This window comes from Phasianus colchicus, chromosome 26 (assembly GCF_987193195.1).
Source record: "Phasianus colchicus chromosome 26, bPhaCol1.hap1.1, whole genome shotgun sequence".
In the NCBI taxonomy this organism is placed as follows: domain Eukaryota; kingdom Metazoa; phylum Chordata; class Aves; order Galliformes; family Phasianidae; genus Phasianus; species Phasianus colchicus.
In genome coordinates, this window is record NC_143461.1 from 5,983,149 (window position 1) to 6,002,368 (window position 19,220).

General features: G+C 53.1%; 2 protein-coding genes across 3 annotated transcripts; one reads left to right on the plus strand and one right to left on the minus strand.

Moving 5' to 3' along the window:
- Window positions 1-234: 234 nt before the first annotated feature.
- EZH1 (enhancer of zeste 1 polycomb repressive complex 2 subunit) lies at window positions 235-15,285 on the minus strand. Of its 2 annotated transcripts, none has more exons than XM_031600574.2 (20): window positions 15,202-15,285; window positions 13,578-13,698; window positions 12,875-13,003; window positions 12,552-12,671; window positions 11,391-11,511; window positions 10,708-10,881; window positions 9,738-9,840; window positions 9,312-9,475; window positions 8,371-8,462; window positions 7,677-7,857; window positions 6,988-7,184; window positions 6,426-6,517; window positions 5,794-5,834; window positions 5,182-5,307; window positions 4,316-4,494; window positions 3,623-3,718; window positions 3,188-3,269; window positions 2,960-3,040; window positions 2,494-2,578; window positions 235-2,375 (listed from the first exon to the last, which is right to left on the minus strand). In XM_031600574.2, the coding sequence occupies exons 1-20, from the start codon at window positions 15,210-15,212 to the stop codon at window positions 2,315-2,317; spliced, it is 2,256 nt and encodes a 751-aa protein (XP_031456434.1). In that variant the 5' UTR covers window positions 15,213-15,285; the 3' UTR covers window positions 235-2,314. The 2 variants fall into 2 exon arrangements, with proteins under 2 accessions (XP_031456434.1, XP_089981470.1); XM_090125344.1 differs by lacking the exon at window positions 15,202-15,285 and adding an exon at window positions 14,479-15,045.
- Window positions 15,286-16,961: 1,676 nt separating this feature from the next.
- Window positions 16,962-19,136, plus strand: RAMP2 (receptor activity modifying protein 2). The gene is made up of 5 exons (XM_031600578.2): window positions 16,962-17,393; window positions 17,511-17,662; window positions 18,399-18,509; window positions 18,590-18,692; window positions 18,761-19,136. Exons 2-5 carry the CDS (start codon window positions 17,602-17,604, stop codon window positions 19,014-19,016), a joined length of 531 nt encoding a protein of 176 aa, XP_031456438.1. The 5' UTR covers window positions 16,962-17,393; window positions 17,511-17,601; the 3' UTR covers window positions 19,017-19,136.
- The last annotated feature ends 84 nt before the right edge of the window (window positions 19,137-19,220 follow it).

Consider the following 19,220-nt stretch of genomic DNA (forward strand, 5'->3'; position numbering starts at 1 on the left):
GGCGTTTGCCAGCTTGCAGCCTTCTGTTGGCAGCCTGGGCACAGGGTCAGAGCTGCCCCACTGCCCCTGCCCTGCTCAGTGCCCCAGGCTCCATCACACCCCACTCCTCCTCCCCAGCCCAGCACTGGGGGCAGTACTAGACCTGCCCATGCCTGAGAGGAGGGTTCCTGCTGCCCCAGAAGAGATCAGTGGGCAAGAGGTGCCTTGGGTAACAGAACAGCGAGCCCCAGGGGGATGTTCGTTATCGCTTTATTATGACAAAGGCTAGAAGCCACATAAGTTTTAAAGTGCATTATAATTCACTGTCAACAAACCACAGACACAAGCCTGGCATAGTGCAGATACGGCCAAGGTGGCAGAGGACACTGAGTGGACAGTGGGACTGGGATGAGCTGTGGGACGGAGGCAGGAAAGGGGCAGAGGGCGAAGGAGTGGGACTGGGGTACAAGTGCTGCTCCACACAGACCCAAACCCCCAAGACAGGACTGAGAGCAGGCAGGGCAGGACCACACCTGTGCTGGGGAGGGCTCAGCTCCTGGCGCAGACCCAGGGCGCTCTCTGCACTGGGAGGTGTGCTACTGGGATGGGGCCAAGCCCTGTGTGGGAGCCTCACACTTCCCAGAGCAGCAGGGCAACGGGCCCAATCCTGGGCAAACACCATCCTGCAGCACTGCTCCAGGCTGGCACAGGAATCCAGCAGTGTCCAGCATCTGGCACCAGGCCAGCTGGTGGCATATGTGGCTCCTACAGGACAGCCCCATCCTTCAAGCCCAGCCCCTTGTTCAGGGAAGAGCCAGCCAGCCACTCCTCCAGCCACCCGCTCCAGCCACGCAGCCATCCATTCTTCCAAGCTGCCCAGTCCCAGGCCTGAACAGATGTCCCTGCAAAGGTGCTGCTGAAGGACAGCAGTGGTGTGGAAGGTCTGTGGTCCCTCAGCCTGAGAGCACCCTGGGCGGCGCAAAGGGCCCAGCTGCCTGGCTGAGAAGGCTTAATTTAAAGTGCTTTTTTCTTTCTCTTTTTGCATGGGGTGCTAATGCCAAACCTCACTTTGCCAAAGAACGTTTCCCCCTTTATCCCCAAAGCCAAAGCCAGCACCAGAATGCCAGAAGTATCCACAGAGCTTCCCCTTTGTCAACACACACGGCAGGTATGAGTGCTGTGCTCTGCTCAAACCTCACCACTGCAACATTCAAGCAATTTTGTGCAATGAGAAAGGTTCTCAACCTGAGAGGACCCTGCTGGCTCCTGAAGGGTCTGCAATGTCTCAAAGAGCTCACGTCTCTCTGATAGGGACCATTCCCACAGAGGCTGGAGAAACAACCAGCTTTAGTACTCTGTGGCCAGGATGCACCTGCCTGGAGCACTGACGTTCCAAGCAAAAGCTTGGTTCCCAAGCTGGACGCAGCCACAGCCAAGCACAGTTCCCCACACAGCCTCAGAGCTGCCCCAGCCCCAGAAGACACAGGCAGCAGAGCAGCTGCAGATATGCAAGAACCACGCAGCCAATCCACAGCCTGCCATGAGAGCATGCTGCAGGCAAGGGCTTCCTCGTGCTCCTGGGTGCATGCTTCCTCTGGACTCCTATGGTGCTTGCAGCAGCACTCCTGTAAAATCATCTCTAACCAGCTCAGTGGCTTCCCTGCCCAAAGAGACTTTTGCATAGTGCTGCTCTTCCTGTCCCAAGGAGCCACATGCTGGTGGTCTCTGTCCTCCAGCCAGCTGAGACAGAGGGAAAACAGAGCCCCAGTGATAGTAGCTGAGGAACCTAGGGACGTGCAGGAGCGTGGATACATCTCTATGGCTTCCAATGCTGTCACTGTCCTAGCCAATGCAACAGAACAGGCAGCAAAAGGTAGCACCAGAGACCAGAGCTTGTCCCAGACAGGGGCTGGAGGAGAATGCCAGTCCTGTCACCCTTCAGCCGTGCCCTCCAGGTCTCAAGTGTACTTCACTCACTCTTCTTCTTCTAGCGGTTGACAGAAAATGGAAAGAGACTAAGAACTGGCGACTGTCCCTCCTCCTGCAACACAGCTCTTCTTCAAGCCCCAGCTGCTTGGTCCCTCCAGCACAGGAGATTACCAGCAGTGCAAGGTGCTGGAACCTGCCCCATCCTGGGGCTGGGCAGAGCTGCTGTCCTGGTGGCAGCCACTCATGCTCCTGCCCTGAATCTCTCTCCAGGTGTCTGGGTGGAAAGTAGCACTTGTGACACACACAACAAGGGGAGCATGGGCAGCAGTCATGTCAGCGTGAAGCAAACATGGCATTGCTTACAAGGTGCAGCAGCAAAATGTGTGGGGACCGCCTGGCGCACAGTTCAGATGATATCAGTCTCCCTCTCTATGCCAACATACTTCAGGGCATCTGCCTGGCTGTACCTATAAAACAGGAAATCCACAGCTGCTGTAACAACCTTTGTGCTCCTTGCAAATGTGCACACAAGAAGTGAGGTCAGCCCTGCCACCATAGCCCCCAGACAGCCGCTCCCTGTGTTACCGGTAATCAAAGAAGAGCTCCTCTCCCGCCTGGATGGCCCTCTTGGCAAAGATTCCTATCCGGTGGTCTCCATTCACCATCACAACTGCAACCAGAGAGACAGTATCAGAGATGTGCAACTGTAGCCCAGGTCCAAAGGTCACAGAGCACCATCAGCCCAGCCCGACCGCTGCAGCTGCAGAGCCTAGGCTCCAGAATTGCTGCTCAGCAGGATGGAGTAACATCCTAGCCTGCTCTCTAGCAGTGATCTCCCTGCAAGGTCAGAGCTGCAGCAGAGCTGAGCAGAGCCCCCAACTGTAGGAATGTGATTTGCAGCCACGAGGAGAGTTTGCCTATGTCTTTGATGTTCTGCAGCTGTGACGGACTCAGTGTAACTTGGGATCCCAGTGAACTTCTGTGTTCCCAGAGCTTAGTAGGACTAGAGATTTTTCCTCCACCTTGAATAGCCTCTGTGAGGATAGCTCACCTTTGGCATAGCAATTGGGGTTCACGGAGTGGTTGGCAAAGCGGATTTTGTTTCCTTTGCGAGTGGCATCAACAACAAAATCTATTGAAACAAGAAAGAAGAAAACTCTGCAGTGTCCTGTAAACACAAGATTGCTGCTCACATGACACAGGAACTGAGACTAATCCCCAACAGCCCCTCCCAGGAAGCCCAAGCCTTTACCACCCCATGAAGCCCCCCACAAGTTACCATTGTTGAGGTTGAAGAGGAAACTTGACATGTACTTGTCATAGACCTTTCCTCGCCGGTCAGCTTCATCCTGTGAAATAAGCTGGAGAAAGAGAATGCCTTGAGAGAGCCTCAATACCTGCAGGCACAGAAAGGACTGAAAATGCCTCCTGCCCCTCCACCAAGGGGTGGGAGCTCAACAGGGCTCAGGAGAAGGAGAAGCAATAGCTGGGCTTTAAGGGACCAGAACACACCACCTTGTGGAGAGCCTAGAAATACTAAGATGAGTCCCAAAATGGTACAAGATTCAACTGGGTCAGAGTGAGCCCGTGGCCATGACTGAACTGGGGAAGGCACACAGTCCCTGCTGGATCAGCTGGAGAATGGAGCACTTCCACAGAGCGCATCCTCCCAAGCACACAGCACAGCAGTCCCAGAAAGGGCACAAACACTGACCTCACCACAGTATTCAGAGATGAATTCATTCTTCTGCACAGATTCTTTGATGAAAGTCCCCCAGCCAGCAACATCTGATGGTGCCAGCAACAAATGCTTGAGCCAAGGTAAAAAAAAAAAAAAGTTTCAGATGGCAGATCCACTAACCCTCAGCACGCAGGCAGTGCAGATATCACACCCCATGCACATGTATGGTTTAGGGCAGTGCCCAGGAGCAGCCATGCTGTGCAGGCTGCAGTCCTCAAGGTTCCAGTACCACAGGGGCAAACAATGCAAAGAAGCAAACAAGAAATCAATATCCATCCATTGCCCCAGTGTAATGTGACGAGGTCCCTTCAGTTACATATCATAGCATCAATAAGCTGCAGCTGCACAGTACTTAACACTCACTGAATTTCTGCCTCTCTTATTTTCAGTCTCTTGTTCTGACCAGCAAAATTCAACTTTTCTATGGAGTTACTTTTTATAGTCCCCTGTTTTCATGCATTCTCATTCATCTCCCAACTCCTGATTTTCACATCAGTAATCCATGCTCTAAATGCTGTGAAAGCCTGGGGCAGAGCTGCTTCCCTCTTTGACTTTTCTCACTCAGACAGCTTTGAGTGGCCCACAGCCTGTCCTATGTAGTACGAGATCTGTTAATCAACTCTACCCTGGGGCAGCCCTTTGCCAGAGCCACGCTCCTATCAATACCTTTTTGAGACCGCGCTGGATGCTGCAGTTCTTGCAGGACACAACCTTGCAGTCCCAGTGCTCTGATGCCCCACAGGTCAGACAGAGGTCTGGATCACATTCCCGCACGGCCAAGTAGCATGGGCACTGCTTGGTGTTGCACTGGGTCTTACAGCGGCAGCCTGGGAAGCGATTCTGACCTGCAGAAACACGACCCATATTTTTGCATGACAAGATTTTTCATAGAATACGCTCTGCTATTGACACTTAGCAGAGCACAAACCTGTGCACAAAGTCCTTCCCAGTTTCATAGCAAGAGATCCTGATCTGCATCTTAGGACTAATTACATGCAGTTTGGAAACAAATGGCTCTAGTAACACAAACAGGTCTGTACAGAAAAGCCTGGAGTCTGAGTTGTCTCCCGATTGCCCTCTAACCCTTTCAGCCCCAAGCTATAACCCTAAACAAATTCACCTTCAGAAGGCCCAGTTATGTAGGCAAGTGATGTTATCTCCATCACAGAGCTCAGAATGAAAGCACAGAAGGGAAAAACAAGTGTGGCAGAGCAGTGACTCAGCTGACCATACATCCTTCTTTCATGCAATCAGCAGCATCACCCAGGGCTTATTGATGCTGGATACAGACATGCAGGCAAGCATTCTCTAAAGAGGGCACATATCACCAGCTGCTGGGAGTTACAGGGCATCATGGACCATACTTTTCCCTTGGACTTTATCAGACTGATAATTGAGCTGCTGCAGGTGGACCAAAAAGTGAAGGCAGAAATAAAACAGGCCTTCATTAAGCCCCAGGTCTGCACCCTTCCTCTGGTCTGTGTCAGGAGAACAGCTGCTTTCATATGTGACAGTCCTAGGGTTTTCCTTACAGTCAGGGTTGCACTGGCAGAACTTCTCACAGAAATTTTGGGTCATAATGCAAGGGCAGGAGCTGTCACAGGGATGTTCAGGATGGTCACAGGGCTGGTAGTTGTACACCTGCGTAGGTGAATTATCTAGAACAATAGGAGAAATGCCAGGATTAGAAGCTGTACTTTGCAGAAACACTTGAGAGAAAGCACTCCCAGTGCTCTGGAGCAGAGCACATGCAGGTTCCCAATTTGCCTGCAGAGGGCAGGGAGCACACCAGTACTCAGCTCAGCCAAATCCATCCACACACTGCTCTAATTACAAATGTATGACACACATCCATCCCTGCACAGTCCATTTCACACAGACAGCATGCCAAACCTCGTCCCTCCTGACTAGAGAAGGACTGCTCCGCACGCACAGCCTGGCAAAGAATGCTTGCATGGCAGCAGTGCATGAGGCAGAGCCATGGCAGCCCCCAAGAAGGCTCTGCAGAGGGGGCAGCTCACCCCCACATCACTGTAACTGCTGGGATGGAAAACAGGACACAGTGTCCTGCTGTGCAAGCCAGGGCTGGAGAACCATCTCCCACCACAAAAACAATGTCTAAGCATAGTCACAGCAAACACTACCTTTCTTCAGCTGAATCTTCCTGCAGTGGGCAGCCCACAGCCTGGAAGAGAAGCAGAGATGTCAGGGGTGGGGGAGTCACAACCTCCACCAGGAGCAACTGGCCAGCACTGTGCTCAGCACTGCCAGCTAGCACAGCAGCAGGGGACGAGCAAGTCCAGCAAGGCTGTCTGGCAGCTTCATGCATTAATAACCATCAGCCAGACACAAAGAGGTGAAAGATGAGAACGACTCAGCTACAGCTGAAGTTATTTAAGGCAAATGTGAGAGCCAGAACAATACTGTGCACGCTGGATCAGCACACAGAATGTAGGTTATAAGCCAGGGAGGGAGCTCAGGCAGAGGCTGCTTTTAGGACAGCGTACTGGACCTCTTGCAGCAGTGCAGCACTTGCTGCAAGACAGCCACTGTGCTGCTCTCTGCTCCAGGGCTGAGCCTGTGACTATAGAACCACACAGCTGCCCAACCAGGATGGCAGCACCAGAGACAGGGCAGGGGCCAGCTCTCAGCCCTGTGTGACGGAGAGAAGTGTGTGCAGATGGGAGCCAGATGCGGATTACCAGGAATGCTCTGGCACAAAAAGCAGTGGATCTGGTTGCGTTTTAAGAACAAAACAAGGCTGTCCAACACTCGCCTGTGCTTCCTTTTTTTCTTCTGTGATGGATTCATCAATTCATTTGTTGGCAGTTTTGTTATAAGTGACTCTTTCACTGCAAACTGAAAGACCTACCAAAAAAAAACAACACAAAAACCAAAAAAAAACAACCAAGAAAAAGAACAGAAATAAAAGAATAAAGTTCAGCGCACTTAAGTTGCCTTTATTTAAGCATAAATGAAGAAAGCATAAGCACACACACATAGTGTGCACAGTGTGCAGCTCTGCCCCAGTTTCATTAAGTCATGGATATCTTTGATTTTCTTGCCTGGGAAACAAGATCATCCACTTGCCAGTATACCCAGGCCTGGGATAAAACAATCAGAAGAAACCTAGCAGCACTGGACAGCAGCACTACTGTAAAATAATAACACTGAACTTCCAAAGTGTCAGTGCAACACATTCCCCAAAACAGTTTGAGGCAGAGAAGAAGAAAGAATTAAGTGAGCAGCAGCAAAGGCTTCCTTCCTTCCCCTGGGTTAGGTGCTGCCATGCCAGCTTCCCCTGGGTGCATAGCCCAGACAAGAATGTCAGGCCCTACCTGTTTGCATGTCTTTGTTCCCAGCAGTCTGGCGATGGAGCAGAAGTTGTTGAAGTAGGTCCCATGGAAGACACGGAAGAGGGACTCCTCAGCTCCTGTCCACTCAACTGGCTCCTGCTGCGCCTCCACTGCAAACAGCTGGGATGAGGTCGGGCTCAGCTTCTGCTTGGTAGGGGTCTGACAGCGGGAGTTTGCCTCTGGTGAGAAAGGCAGATGTTAGGGACCAAGGATGAGCAAGAATGCAACTCTGCCATCCATGCTTCTGAGGGCAGTGGTGCTCCAAGGGGCCTGAGCCTGCCCTGCCCCATGAGGCACGAGAAGCCCAGCATTTGTCCCAGCACTGAGGAAGCAGCCACCAACTTGCAAGACTGCACACAAGCCCTTGGCCTCAATAACTCACAGGTGGGTTCTCAGCACTACAGTGTGGCCAAGTGCATGAAGAGGAACCCCCAGCAGTGTGCCTGCTGCCCGCACTATGCTCGTGAAAAGCCAAGCAAGGTGTCCTGGGTCAACGAGGCCCCAGCAAAGAACTTGCTATGCCTGACAACAAGGATAATAACCCAAACACAGTGCAGGGAGGCCACAGCCACTGAACATGGACAGAGAGCCTCATGTGCAGCAGTGCCTGCTTATCGTCACTGGTCAGCACCCTAGCTGGGAGAATTGTGTCTCTAAGGATGATGCCATACCCGAGGAACTAGAAGCCCACTCATTGCCTGTGTCTCTGTCGCTGTCTCCCTCTCTTGTCTCAGCAACCGCAGAAGCTGGGGCATTTGAACAGGAGGCACTGACCACATGGTGCCTCCGGCGGCGCCTGCCTGAGCACTTGGACCTGGGATTGTGCAGTGCAGCAAACTCCTTCGCTCCTTCCTGCAAGCAGAGCAGAACACAAGGTAGGTGGCATGCAGCCAGGACATACAGAAAGGCCTTGGGAGGAGCCCTGTCCTGCTGCCACCATGAGAAGGCAGATTTGTCATCTGTGGCCACTTTCATGGCCTCCAAGGCCCTCATAGCTGGCTGCACAGCAGATTTCAGCTTCATTTCCTTCAGCATCACTGCCCGCATGAGCGGGCTCCCTCACCCTGTTCCTCCAGCCTGCTTTGCTGCCTCCTGCCCTGGCAATGACATCCTTCTGGCCTGTTCCGCCTCACCCTGCAGCTCCTTTTGGACAATGATACCCCAGCTAGCTGATTCGAACATTATATGAATATGCTTCCAGTAAGGTTCATATCTGGATTCATGCTTCTCCAGATTCAGTGACAGTTACAACTGATTCTGAGAAATCTCCACAAGAGTGAAGAAGACCCCCAGCCATTCTACAGAGCACAGCTGGCCAGGCCCACTTCTTGGGGTGGTTTCAAAAGTCGCAGTGCAGAAACATACCAGCCAGAGGAAACAGTCTGCTCCGCAAGGATCTGGCTCAATCTTGGTCTCTCTGTTCTTTCGTTTGTACACATTAGGAGTAGCATGAAAAGCTGAAAAAATAAGTTATTTTTAGTATTAGCAACAGGAGTCTTCTAGCAAGAATCTTCCACCACAAAAACAAAGGACAGGGACAGCACAAGAATGAAGGCAAGTGGGAGCAGGATGCAGCCACCAAGAGTACAGGAGGAGATCTTAGGAACAGAGAACAAGGTGAAGGACATGTTGGCCAAGCCCCGCTTCAACCAGTAATGGGAACTTAGCAGCAAAGAGGGAATACTTGGGGAGTAAAATGCCACAAAAAAAAAAAAAAAAGATCTGCTTTCAGACTGAAACAAAAAGACTGCATGATCTTAATAATAGATCTTTTAATAAATAACTCAGTGGAGAGTGTCCTGTGATTTTCCAAGAGAGCCCTCAGACACAGCAGATCCAACAGCTAAACAGCATCCAAAAGACTTTGGCAGAACAAATAGCAGGAACATAACTAAGATGATGCTGTAAGCTCCAGTGAAGCAACATAGTACATGGGCACGTCCCAACTTCAGAACTGTAACAATCGTGCCTTTCCCTGATGAGCTTCTGCAAACGGAGAGTGAAGTCTAATCACAGCGGTGTTTCTGGCAAAAATTGCAATGATGTTCATCACAGCGTGCTGAACAATGGTAAGAAAGAGGGGACTATGACACAGGTTTCTTTGCCATCCATTTGAGGAATTTAGCAGAGCTATCTTTATAAAAGGCTTCTGGGCACCTCTCAGCTCATAAAGGCTCCACTGCAAATCCCAGGAAGCCACCACCCTCTCACAGCAGCAGCACAGATGCCAAGGCAAGGCCTACAGGAGCACAAAGTACAGACAGTAATGCAGAGAAAGGGGATGTGCCCAGCAAGCCTGCACTTACGATGCAGAAAACAGTCATATTTGAAGCAGCGCCGGCAGAAGAGCGTGTGGAAGGAGTGCAGGGACTGCTCCCGCTGCACCGACTTTGCGCATGGCCCGTCGATGTTGGGAGTGCACTGCGGGGGCAGAACATTCGGATCCGACACCTCAGTGAGCTCTCGGTACCTATTCAACAAACACATCCACAGATGCGTGTGCTTACCTAATCTGGGACATTTAACAGGATTTCATGCGACTACACATCTTATGACTCTGGTTCAGATGTCTTTAAGCTAAACCAAAGTTTGTAATACTCAAAAATGGTCCTTCTCACAGTGCCTGAAGCCAAGTGAGCTCTACTTTCCGGCCAGAGCATAGTGCTGTTTTTTGAAATACAACTTTTAACTGCCCCTATCAAAAGCAACAAGCAACTTAAGGAGAGATCTACCTCTCTTTCATGTCATCTGGGAAGCCATATTCAGGAAACATAGAAGAAATGGCAGTGAATATCATGTCATTTGGAAACCGTTTCTTGGAACACTTCTTGTTACCTAAGGGAAAAAAGAAACAACTCCACAGTTAAGCTGGACATGAACGTAACTTTCCTTTTTCCAAAGTGATTCCAGGTGCTCTGGATTGCATTTTAAGAGACAAAAACGTGATCACACACACAAAAAAATTTGTTTTGCAGCTAGGCTAAAGCACTTCTAGATGGTATTCCACTGCTTTCGAAGTAGCATAATGTATTGATTTCCTAAGGAATATCACCATTTATTTATTTATTTTTACCTGGACAGGATTTACATACATTACTTTTCTAAACCTGCAAAAAGTCCTGGTATTTGTTCTACTCCTATCACTATAAACCAAAGATGAAACTACCAATCAGCATTCTCAGATCATGCAGGACACACAAAAATCCCACAGAACAGAGATTCCTCTATTAAACAAGAATTTCAGGTGGCAAAGGAGAAGGAAGAGAAACAGTAATACATGGAGGACAAGGCTGGAAGGGACTAGGAAAGATCCATCTCCCTGTCCTACAGCAAAATCAGATCTACTGACAAACTTACTGACAGACGCTTGCCTTACTGGTAACCAGACCTCACAACTTCCTAAGACAATATCCCTGACTGCTTTGCCAATCCTACATTACATGGTTTTCCAAATCACTTATCTAAATTCCTCCTTGCCACACTTTAATCTGATGACTGCTTAACCTGTCCACAGGGGACAGTGAGAACAACTGATTTCCCTTCTTCTTTCAACTGCTTTGTCAGAACTTGCCAAGCAGATGACTACTCTTAGTGGCACACAACAAACAAAAGAGTGAGAGCAGGAGAGCACTGGCCTGCTCCTCAGGCAAGGCAGGATGGAAACATGATCAACATGCAACCAATTTCTGTAGCCAAACCCACCTTCCACTGCAATTCGTTTTCTTTTCCTTGTGACTGGCAGTTCCTCTTTCCCATCCTCCTGTTTGACTTCAGGATCATTGTGTCCTTCCTCTTCCTCATCTGAGTACTGATTCAGGGCATTCACTAGCTCCAGGAAGACAGCATCACTGATGAGGACTGACCCTGAAATCATTTCTGAAACACAGTGATGTCGGCCAGTTTGTGGGAGGGCCATGGATGTTCCTCAGCCACACAAAGCACTTATCAGTGAGAACTTTCCTGGCGATTTTGGAGGGCCAGGTGGAGTTTTAATACTTTAGAGTCCTAAGAGTGCTGTAACAGTTTTGGCGATCTGAGGACAGCCCATACAACAGAATTTTCTACTGCATTCCGCCCTCTATACAGTTTTATGATGAGCTAGGAAAGCATACAAGCTTTTTGTCTCTGAAAAGCTTCAAGTCATGGCTAGGGTCACAAGTGAAATGACAGCACTCAACTCCTCCTAATCCTGAGCCTAGAACAGAGCAGGGGATCAAAAGGCAAGGCTGCGTCCTTACAAACCATATCTGCAGGCATGCATTTCTGCTCTAAATGATCTCAGATAAAAGATGGTTACTGCTACCACCTTTTGATTTCTTAACTACTTGCATATCTTACTTGCCAGAAACTGAATGAACACTTAAGCGTTCACACTCCCAAATTACCTTCCTCTCCATGAACTTTCCCATCATAGTTATTAATAAGCTCCTCAATGAAGGTTTCGTCCTCTTCCTTCACTTCATCTCCCATGTAAGGGATGTTGCACAGAACAGTTTCATCCTCCACCTGAAAAGCAATTAGATACAATTCAGTAAACCAGCACTTTCTAATTCCCAGCCAAGCTGTGTCTCTGTGACATGCTCCTGTCCGCTGCATGCATAAAACACTGCATAAAGCAAAGGTTCAGCCTCCCCAGCTCAAATTTCATACATCTCATCACTGACATTTCACTGTTATCCTATGCTATCAGAATAACTCTAACCTCAAAAAATGCATTTGATTTTAAAAAGAACCCTATCCAAAGGTTACAGAAACACACACATTGCCAGGAACAATGAAGAGCCAAAAATGTCAAAGTTGTGGTGATTAAGGGAGTAGAACTGGAACAGTGAAGGAGGCAAAAAGGCAATTCATTCCAGGAGAAATACAGCTGAAGCTGAGGAGTGTTCTAGCATTAACTGTAGGAAGCAAGGACATTTGAATTTCATTGAAGTGGCATCACCAAGGGACTCTTTGCATTATAATTGCTAATGCCTCACTGCTCCACCAGTCTGCTACATCTGGCTTTAGAAAGCTTGGACAAGCTGCAGGAATACATTCACTGCCATACTGGGCAAAGGGCAGGCTAGCCACACTGTTTAGCAAATACTCTAAACTAAGCCACAACAAAACCTGCATTTAAATCATCCTCCTAACTACTGTGATAGAGGAACTAATCCTCAGTAGCATCCCTACAAACAGATCAGCAGGATTATCCAATCACAAAGGAAAGGACATGCCTAAAACCCACAAGATTTCATTTAAAAGAAAATGTTTTCAAGTGTTGTTGTTTTTGTTTGTTTTTAATAAAAAGCTAATCAATCCCCCAGTCAATAAAAGAAAACACTTACTGTTAGAATCCTGTGTTATTATAATGGTTGCCCTATCAAGGAGTTGGGTGGAAAAGAACTAATGGCTGAGTAAGACAGCTTGGATGGAAAGCAGGCAACACAAATTTCTACCACGTCTTCCTGAGCAGACATTGCTTGGAACAAGTTATTTTAACCATTCCAGAACCATGTAACAATTACACAATAGTCTCACAAAAATCTTGCATTCCTACCTACCATGAAGTTCTGCTGAAGAGGGGACCAGGAGTACATGATAGGCACCAGTGCCACTGTGTTCAGCGTCCTCATGTACAATGTCTGGCTTGGAAATCCTGGAAAAATGCTCTCAACTGTACACTAGGGTAGAAGTGAAGAGAAGGGTGGTGAGAAAACAGCCCCTGGGAGATTGTCACCATCACAGAAAGAAACAGCACTTCAGGACAAATGTAGCAAAGCACTGTGTTCACGCATGGTGTTTGACAATAAAAGCCTTTTTTACCTCATTTCTGCACCATGAAAGAGTGCTAGCCACAGACTGATACTAACACAGCTCTCCCTACCTGTTTTAGGAAGGGGTGCCCGCTGACTGGCTTCATCAACTGCACTGGTTGAACTCGAAGTTTCTTCCAGTCTTCATTAAGAATTTGAGTCTTTTCATGAACCTTTGCAAAGTTGGCCACAAACAGAGCCTGAAATGAGAGAAAGCACTCAACATTTTAAAATCAAGTGAAGATTTAGAACATTAACATCTCTCCCAAGATCTTGGTTCACATATCAAAATGCAAACAAGGCAGAGCATTTAAAATTGATTAAACTAATTAGAAGGAATTGCATTCAACTCAGTATTGATACAAAACTGTGCTGAAAATTTACCAACAGTTCGCAACTTTAAATAATTCCCTATCAGAGCCAACCTGTTCTAAACTCCTACCTGCCAATGAGAAAAGCAGAAGAGCAAGTCACTTGAAACGCAGTCCCTTTGCACTGCAGAAGATACTTTACAATGCAGCAGAGAAGAGCCCTCCCTGGCACCTTATGCAAGCATCTAGACAGGGAACTGCTCAACCTGCACAGCAGAGCCAACAACACTGCTTTGCTTTAACAGAGAGCACAGAGGTAATACCTCTTCAAACATACCATGGCTGGCAACTGAAGTAGAACTTCACAGTTCTCATCATGAATCACTCATCTGATAAAAGCTCCAATACCCCAAACTGAAGTCTACAGCAGAAATCATTCCAACCAGAGCCACTACGTCTTTACCTTTGCTCCCATGTTTGCCTGAAATCTCTTGAGCTGCCGAAGACGCATGTATTCAGACTTGACTTTTCTTTTCCAGTATATAATACACTTTGATGTTGGAGGAGTGGCGATTTCCATTTTTCTACAAAAATACAGTAAGAATAAATATCAAATAATTGAAAGTATAACGTTATAGACAAGTGCTAAAAGAAACCACAAACCCAACCCTGTGGATTTTAAATGCATCACAGACTTTATTTAGGAAAAACTAATCACCCAAATCTGCACTAATCCTACTTCTGCAATAATTATAGCACAAACTGCACTAAAAAGCGTGCAGAGCGTTTGGACACAAGCAGCAGCATGGCACTACACGTGCTTACAGGGATTCACCTGCTTCTGTACAGTCTGAACCGCTGCGAATCACAGACTCACAGAATGATGAGTTAGAAGGGACCTCACAGCCCCTCCAGCCTCACCCCCTGCCATGAACTGACTGCTCCCACCAGCTCAGGCCGCCCACGGCCCCATTCAGCCTGGCCTTGGGCACCTCCAAGGATGGGGCACCCACAGCCCCATTCTGTGCCAGGATCTCACCGCCTCTGAGTAAAGAACTCCTTTCTCACATCTGACTTAAATCTCGCCTCTATAGTTTACAAACACCCCCCTTGTCTTGTCACTGTCAGATCATGCAAAACGTTGCTCTCTTCCCTGCTTATAATCTTTCAATTCTGTGTGGTCAGTTTGTTTCCAGCGTTCCACTTTGTGTTTGCACTGGGTGCAGGAAGAACCACACGATAACATCGGGAGCGGTGTTACATCCAGCTCAGAACATCTCATTGCCAGGAGGCTGGGAAGGACGCTGTTTGTTGTGCAGGCTGTCAGAACAGCACAGCTTTTGGCTGGGAATACACAGTGCTACCTGACGGAGAAGCCAGAGCTGGGTTTGCTGGCACCAGGCATGGCCGTGTGAGCCCAAGGGATGCTTCAGCTCTCACGAAGGAAGCCTGAGTGGAACCGAGCGGCTGAAAGCACTGCAGCTACGGCTGGCACAGCTCCACATCCCACGGGGTGAACAGACTCACGCAGCCCCCAGCAGAGGGGTCCACCCCTCCGAGTCCCCGGCCTAGGCTGTAGCCGTACCCAGCGGGCCGCTCCACTCTACCCGTGGGGGCTCCCCGGGCCGACTTCCAGCCCGAATCCTCCCATCACCACGCAGCCCGCGGCCCCGGGAGCAAGAAGGGGGGCGCGGGGGACCCCGGCTGCGGGAAGGCCGACGGCAGCGGAGGCCGCCGGGACACGGGGGGGTCTCCGGAGCAGGCCTCGGCCCGCTGTGCCGCACCGTCAGTGCCCCCAGGCCTCAGCCCGCCCCCGGGGCACAGCCGCCCCCGCAGACCTCGACGCGCCCCAGCTGCCCCGCAGAACCCCCCATGGTCCCGCGGACCCCACGCTGCCCTGCGAGGGCTTGGACTTGCCCCCCACGAGTAGCCGCCAGCCCCCCCCCCCCCGAGACCCCGCCATCGCCCCAGCGCCACTCCCGACCCCGCGCTCCCTCCCGGGCCCCTCCCGCCGGGCCGGGCCGGGCCGGGCCGGGCCGCCCCCCGCCCCCCGCAGGACCCCAGGCCCCGCCCCGCCCCGCACTCACTCCTCGGCCATCGCGCCGGGGGAGGCCGCGCTCCCTGCTCACTGCGCACGCGCCGGTGTAGCCCCGCCCCTCCATGTAGCCCCGCCCCTCCATGTAGCCCCGCCCCTCGAACGCACTCCCGCCAAATCCCCGCCCCGCCGCGTGGGCGCTGTTGGGCATCGGGCTGTGGCGGCGCGCGAGCTCGTGGGCTGCTTTCCCGCCGCCTCTCCCCGTGACGGCTCCGGGCCCGGTGTGTGGTTTCCTTACTGCTGCCCCGGCAGCAGCGGGAAGGAAGCACCGGCACCGCCGGGGTGTGGAAAAGTGGCAAGCGACGTCTGGGCGCAGAGCAGGCCGGCCTACAGCTGTCCTCGGCGGGCCGCGGCCCCAGGCGCGGTGCGGAGCCACGCGGCCACCGGGCAGTTCGGGAGCGGCCGCCCGCGGCGCCGCGGAACCACGCGGCCGTCGCCCGCCCTCCGTGCGTGGGAACGGGGCTGGCGCGGTGCCGCCGAGGGACGGCTGCGGCTCTGAGCGGGGCCGTGGGCCGCTGACTGGGGAAGGGCGGTGCCGCCAGACGGGAAGCGGCTGTTTGGGGCGGACGGCAGCGCCGCTCTGCTTGGCCCGCGGCAGGAACGGGGCTGCGGCCTGACGCTCCCTTCCCCAGCTGCGCTCCCAGCCTGGCCCCTTCCTTCCCCTCCACCCAGCCGGCGGCACTGCGGAAAGCGGCGTGGGGAACCTGCGGGTCCCTCGCCAGGAAGCGAGTGGGGCTGTTGGCCGCTCACGTCCAGGCGTGCTCCCACAGCTGAGCCCTGATCCTGACTGCCCCCGCATCTGAGCCTCTTTGAGCCTCTCCTGCTGAGTCAGGCAAATGCAGGGAAACTCGCTGCCCCTTTAGCCTTCCCTGTCATTGGCTTGAGAGTGAGTAGAAAGTGCTGGGGTGGGCTCAGGTACGGTGATACGCCCCCAGCGCAGTCCCAGCCCGGCCGCAGCCGGTGGGAAGATGCTCCTCCGAGCACAGCCACAGCTCCTCTGCTGACAGCTCCTGCTCTCACCACCGGCAGAGCCTGGAGAATGGGTTGCACCCCGCTCAGGTGGCAGCGCAGCCCCTGCAGCCTCGCTGCCCATGCTGGGTTGATGGCGAGCCCCAGGGTGCAATGGGGGAAGCTGTGGGTGAGTCAAAGCAGAGCAGGCAGGCGCCCGGGCTGCTTCTGGGGCCGTGTGCCATGGAGCAAGGCCGGCAGCAGGGCTTGGGACATCTGCATCCCAGCCCAGAATATGGGGAAATGTGTCCCCCACTGCCAGGCTGAGTCCCCTTCACAGCACCGCAGCCAAGGGCTGGGGGGAGCTTGCAGAATGGGGCTGGGGAGCAGTGGGTGCTGGCAGACTGCCCCAGCTGTGCAAGGAGTGGCCGCTGAGATCACCGGGTGTCACTCTGGCAGAGGCTCCCGCTGCCGGCTGCGGGCTCCAGGGGTGTGACAACAAAGCAGGATGGAGCTGTGACCCCGTGCCATGGCCTCAGGGGTTCCCATTACTGCCGAAGGGCTTTCAAGTGCCAGGAGCACGTCGGCTGCCACACAGCCTGCACATAGCGTGTGGAATATGTTGCAGCAGGAATGTGCAGCACAGCAATAGAATACTTCCAAAGCAGGGAGGGTCCCCGTGAACTGCAATTCTCTGCTGTGTGATTTGTGCTCTGTGGGTCCCATGAGTGGATTTTAAAGGGAAAGCTCTGGGCTGGAGCTTAGCCTCTGGCAAGCATTGAGATGAGCTCGCGTGGCCTAAGCTCCATCCGCGGGTGGGGACTCTGCAGAGCCAGCACCGCGCTGCCCCGAGGTGGGAGCTGAGGTGGCATGGGGTGAAGAGGAGCGCTGCAGCCGAAGTCCCCTGCCCCATCCTCACCTCCTGTCTGCTTGAGGCTCACACCCACTGCAGTACCACTGCTGTCCCTTTCAACCCCACCCGTGCCCCTGGGGCAGGTGCCCTACAGTGCCATGAGCACAGGGTTGGGGCTGTAACGCCCCCGAGCCTCCAGCAGTACCCCTCCCGGGACGTCCTGCTCCACTGTCCACTCCCCCCGCTGCCGGGCTGCCTGCCCTCCACGCAGGAGACGAGGGATTTCACAACCCAGCCCAGACAGGATTAAAGAGAAATACACAAGTAAACAAACAGCGGCCTTGTGAAGCGGCTGTGCTGCGGGAGCCCCTCTGCTGCCCGGGGTGAGGTGTGGGGCGATGCCCAGGGGTCCAACATTTGCTGCACAGCGGTGGGGTCCTGTGGGGAGGGCTGCCTCAGAGCAGCACTAAGTAATCTCATTTTTCACACGTCTCCTGTAGTTCAAACTGCCCCTGTCAGAGGAAAGGAGTTGCTTCCTGTTATTTCCATTGAAATCCTTGTCCCGGTCGCTAGCCCACAGGCTCCGGCAGGATGGCACCGTGTGCGCAGATGGGCTCTGGCCGCCTCTCCCGAGGGCTCCTGCTGCTCTGCGGTAAGTGCACGGCCCCACACCACGCGGCTGCACCGGGCTCGCCGCAGGACTTGCGCCGGGCAGTGGTGAGCGGGACACGGGTGCGAGGGCGGCCATCCCCAGCACCACTGGGCACTGTGGGCGGCCCCTTCCCCTTGGTGGGGAGCGATGGAGCATCCGTGGGGACCTGGACTTGATGGCAGCGGGAGAATAGCCGTGCCTTGGGCAGGGAGCATGTCAGCACCAGGGGACTGGGTGCTGGGGGCACATGGGCTGTCCTTGCTGCCACAACTGTGCCAGCCCACAGCTGCTGTGTCATCTCCACAGCACACTGCCAGCCAGCACAGGCCACAACAAAGTAGCTTCCAGGTGGCACGCCATGCCCATACTGAGGGTAGAAAACAGACAGGCGTGATCCTGATCCTGGCAGAAGGGTGGAGGGGTTTGGTGGGGCCTGGGGGGCTATGCCCCATGCCAGCAATGGGTTCCACAGAGGGGGGGGTGACAGGAGGCTCTGCTTCATGGCCGTGCTGCACTGCGGTCAGCACTTCCTCTTCCTGATTGGAAATAGGTACTCCCCCCCCAGTGCCAGGCGCTGGGCATGGCACAGCCCCACTGCTGCTGGTGGTTCTCAGTCCCCCACCATCACCCTCCATCCCATCATCCCACCGCCCCCTGGGCCTCCTCATAACCATCATCGCTGCGGAGCTGTGGCTGCGCTCCCTCCTGCAGTGCTGAGCATGTCCCCCCCTCACAGCGCTGCTGGGCCATGAGTTTTGCCATGTGGGTGCCACAGTGGAGGACTTTGGGCAGGAGGCAAGAACAAGCCCACCGGGGCCCATGTACAACATTACGGATGAGCTGGTGGGTGAGTGTCGTCCCCACTCCTCATCCCCAAATCCCTCCAAGGCTGCACTGTGGCTGCACTCAGTGCCCATCCCCACACAGAGGAGATATACACCAACTTGACACATCGTTGCTGGGAGTCCTTCGTGCAGGTGATGCAGAACGTGACTGGCGCACAGCTGTGCGAGTGGAAAGTCATCAGCAGGTAGGGGCAGGTGGGGGCACCAAGCCAGAGGGTGGAGGGCAGCCCAATGCCCCGCACTTTCTCTGCAGGCCCTACAGCTCGCTGCAGCAGTGCCTGGAGGACTGGGCTGACAACCTGAAATACAGTTACCCCAACGCCTTGGCTGAGAGCTACATCTTCCAGAGCCACCACCGCTACTTCCAGAACTGCTCGGCCGGCAGCCAGGCCTACTTCGACCCCCCCGAGGACGTGCTGCTGGCCATGATCATCGCCCCCATCTGCCTCATCCCCTTCCTCGTCACCCTGGTCATCTGGCGCAGCAAGGACGGCAAGGCGCAGCCGTAGGTGCTGCCATGCAGGCACAGCCCCGGCGCTCGTTGCCCCGGTGCGGGGCTGCGCTGGGCGGAGAATCCCCCGAGGGTTCACCTTCCCCGGGCACTGGGCAGTAAAGGTTTATTCTCCCCACGCCTCGGCTGCCTCTTCTGCGCTCGTCCCTGCCCGGCTCCACCCTGGGGCCCCCGGGCGGCTGCGGTCACTAATCGAGGCGGG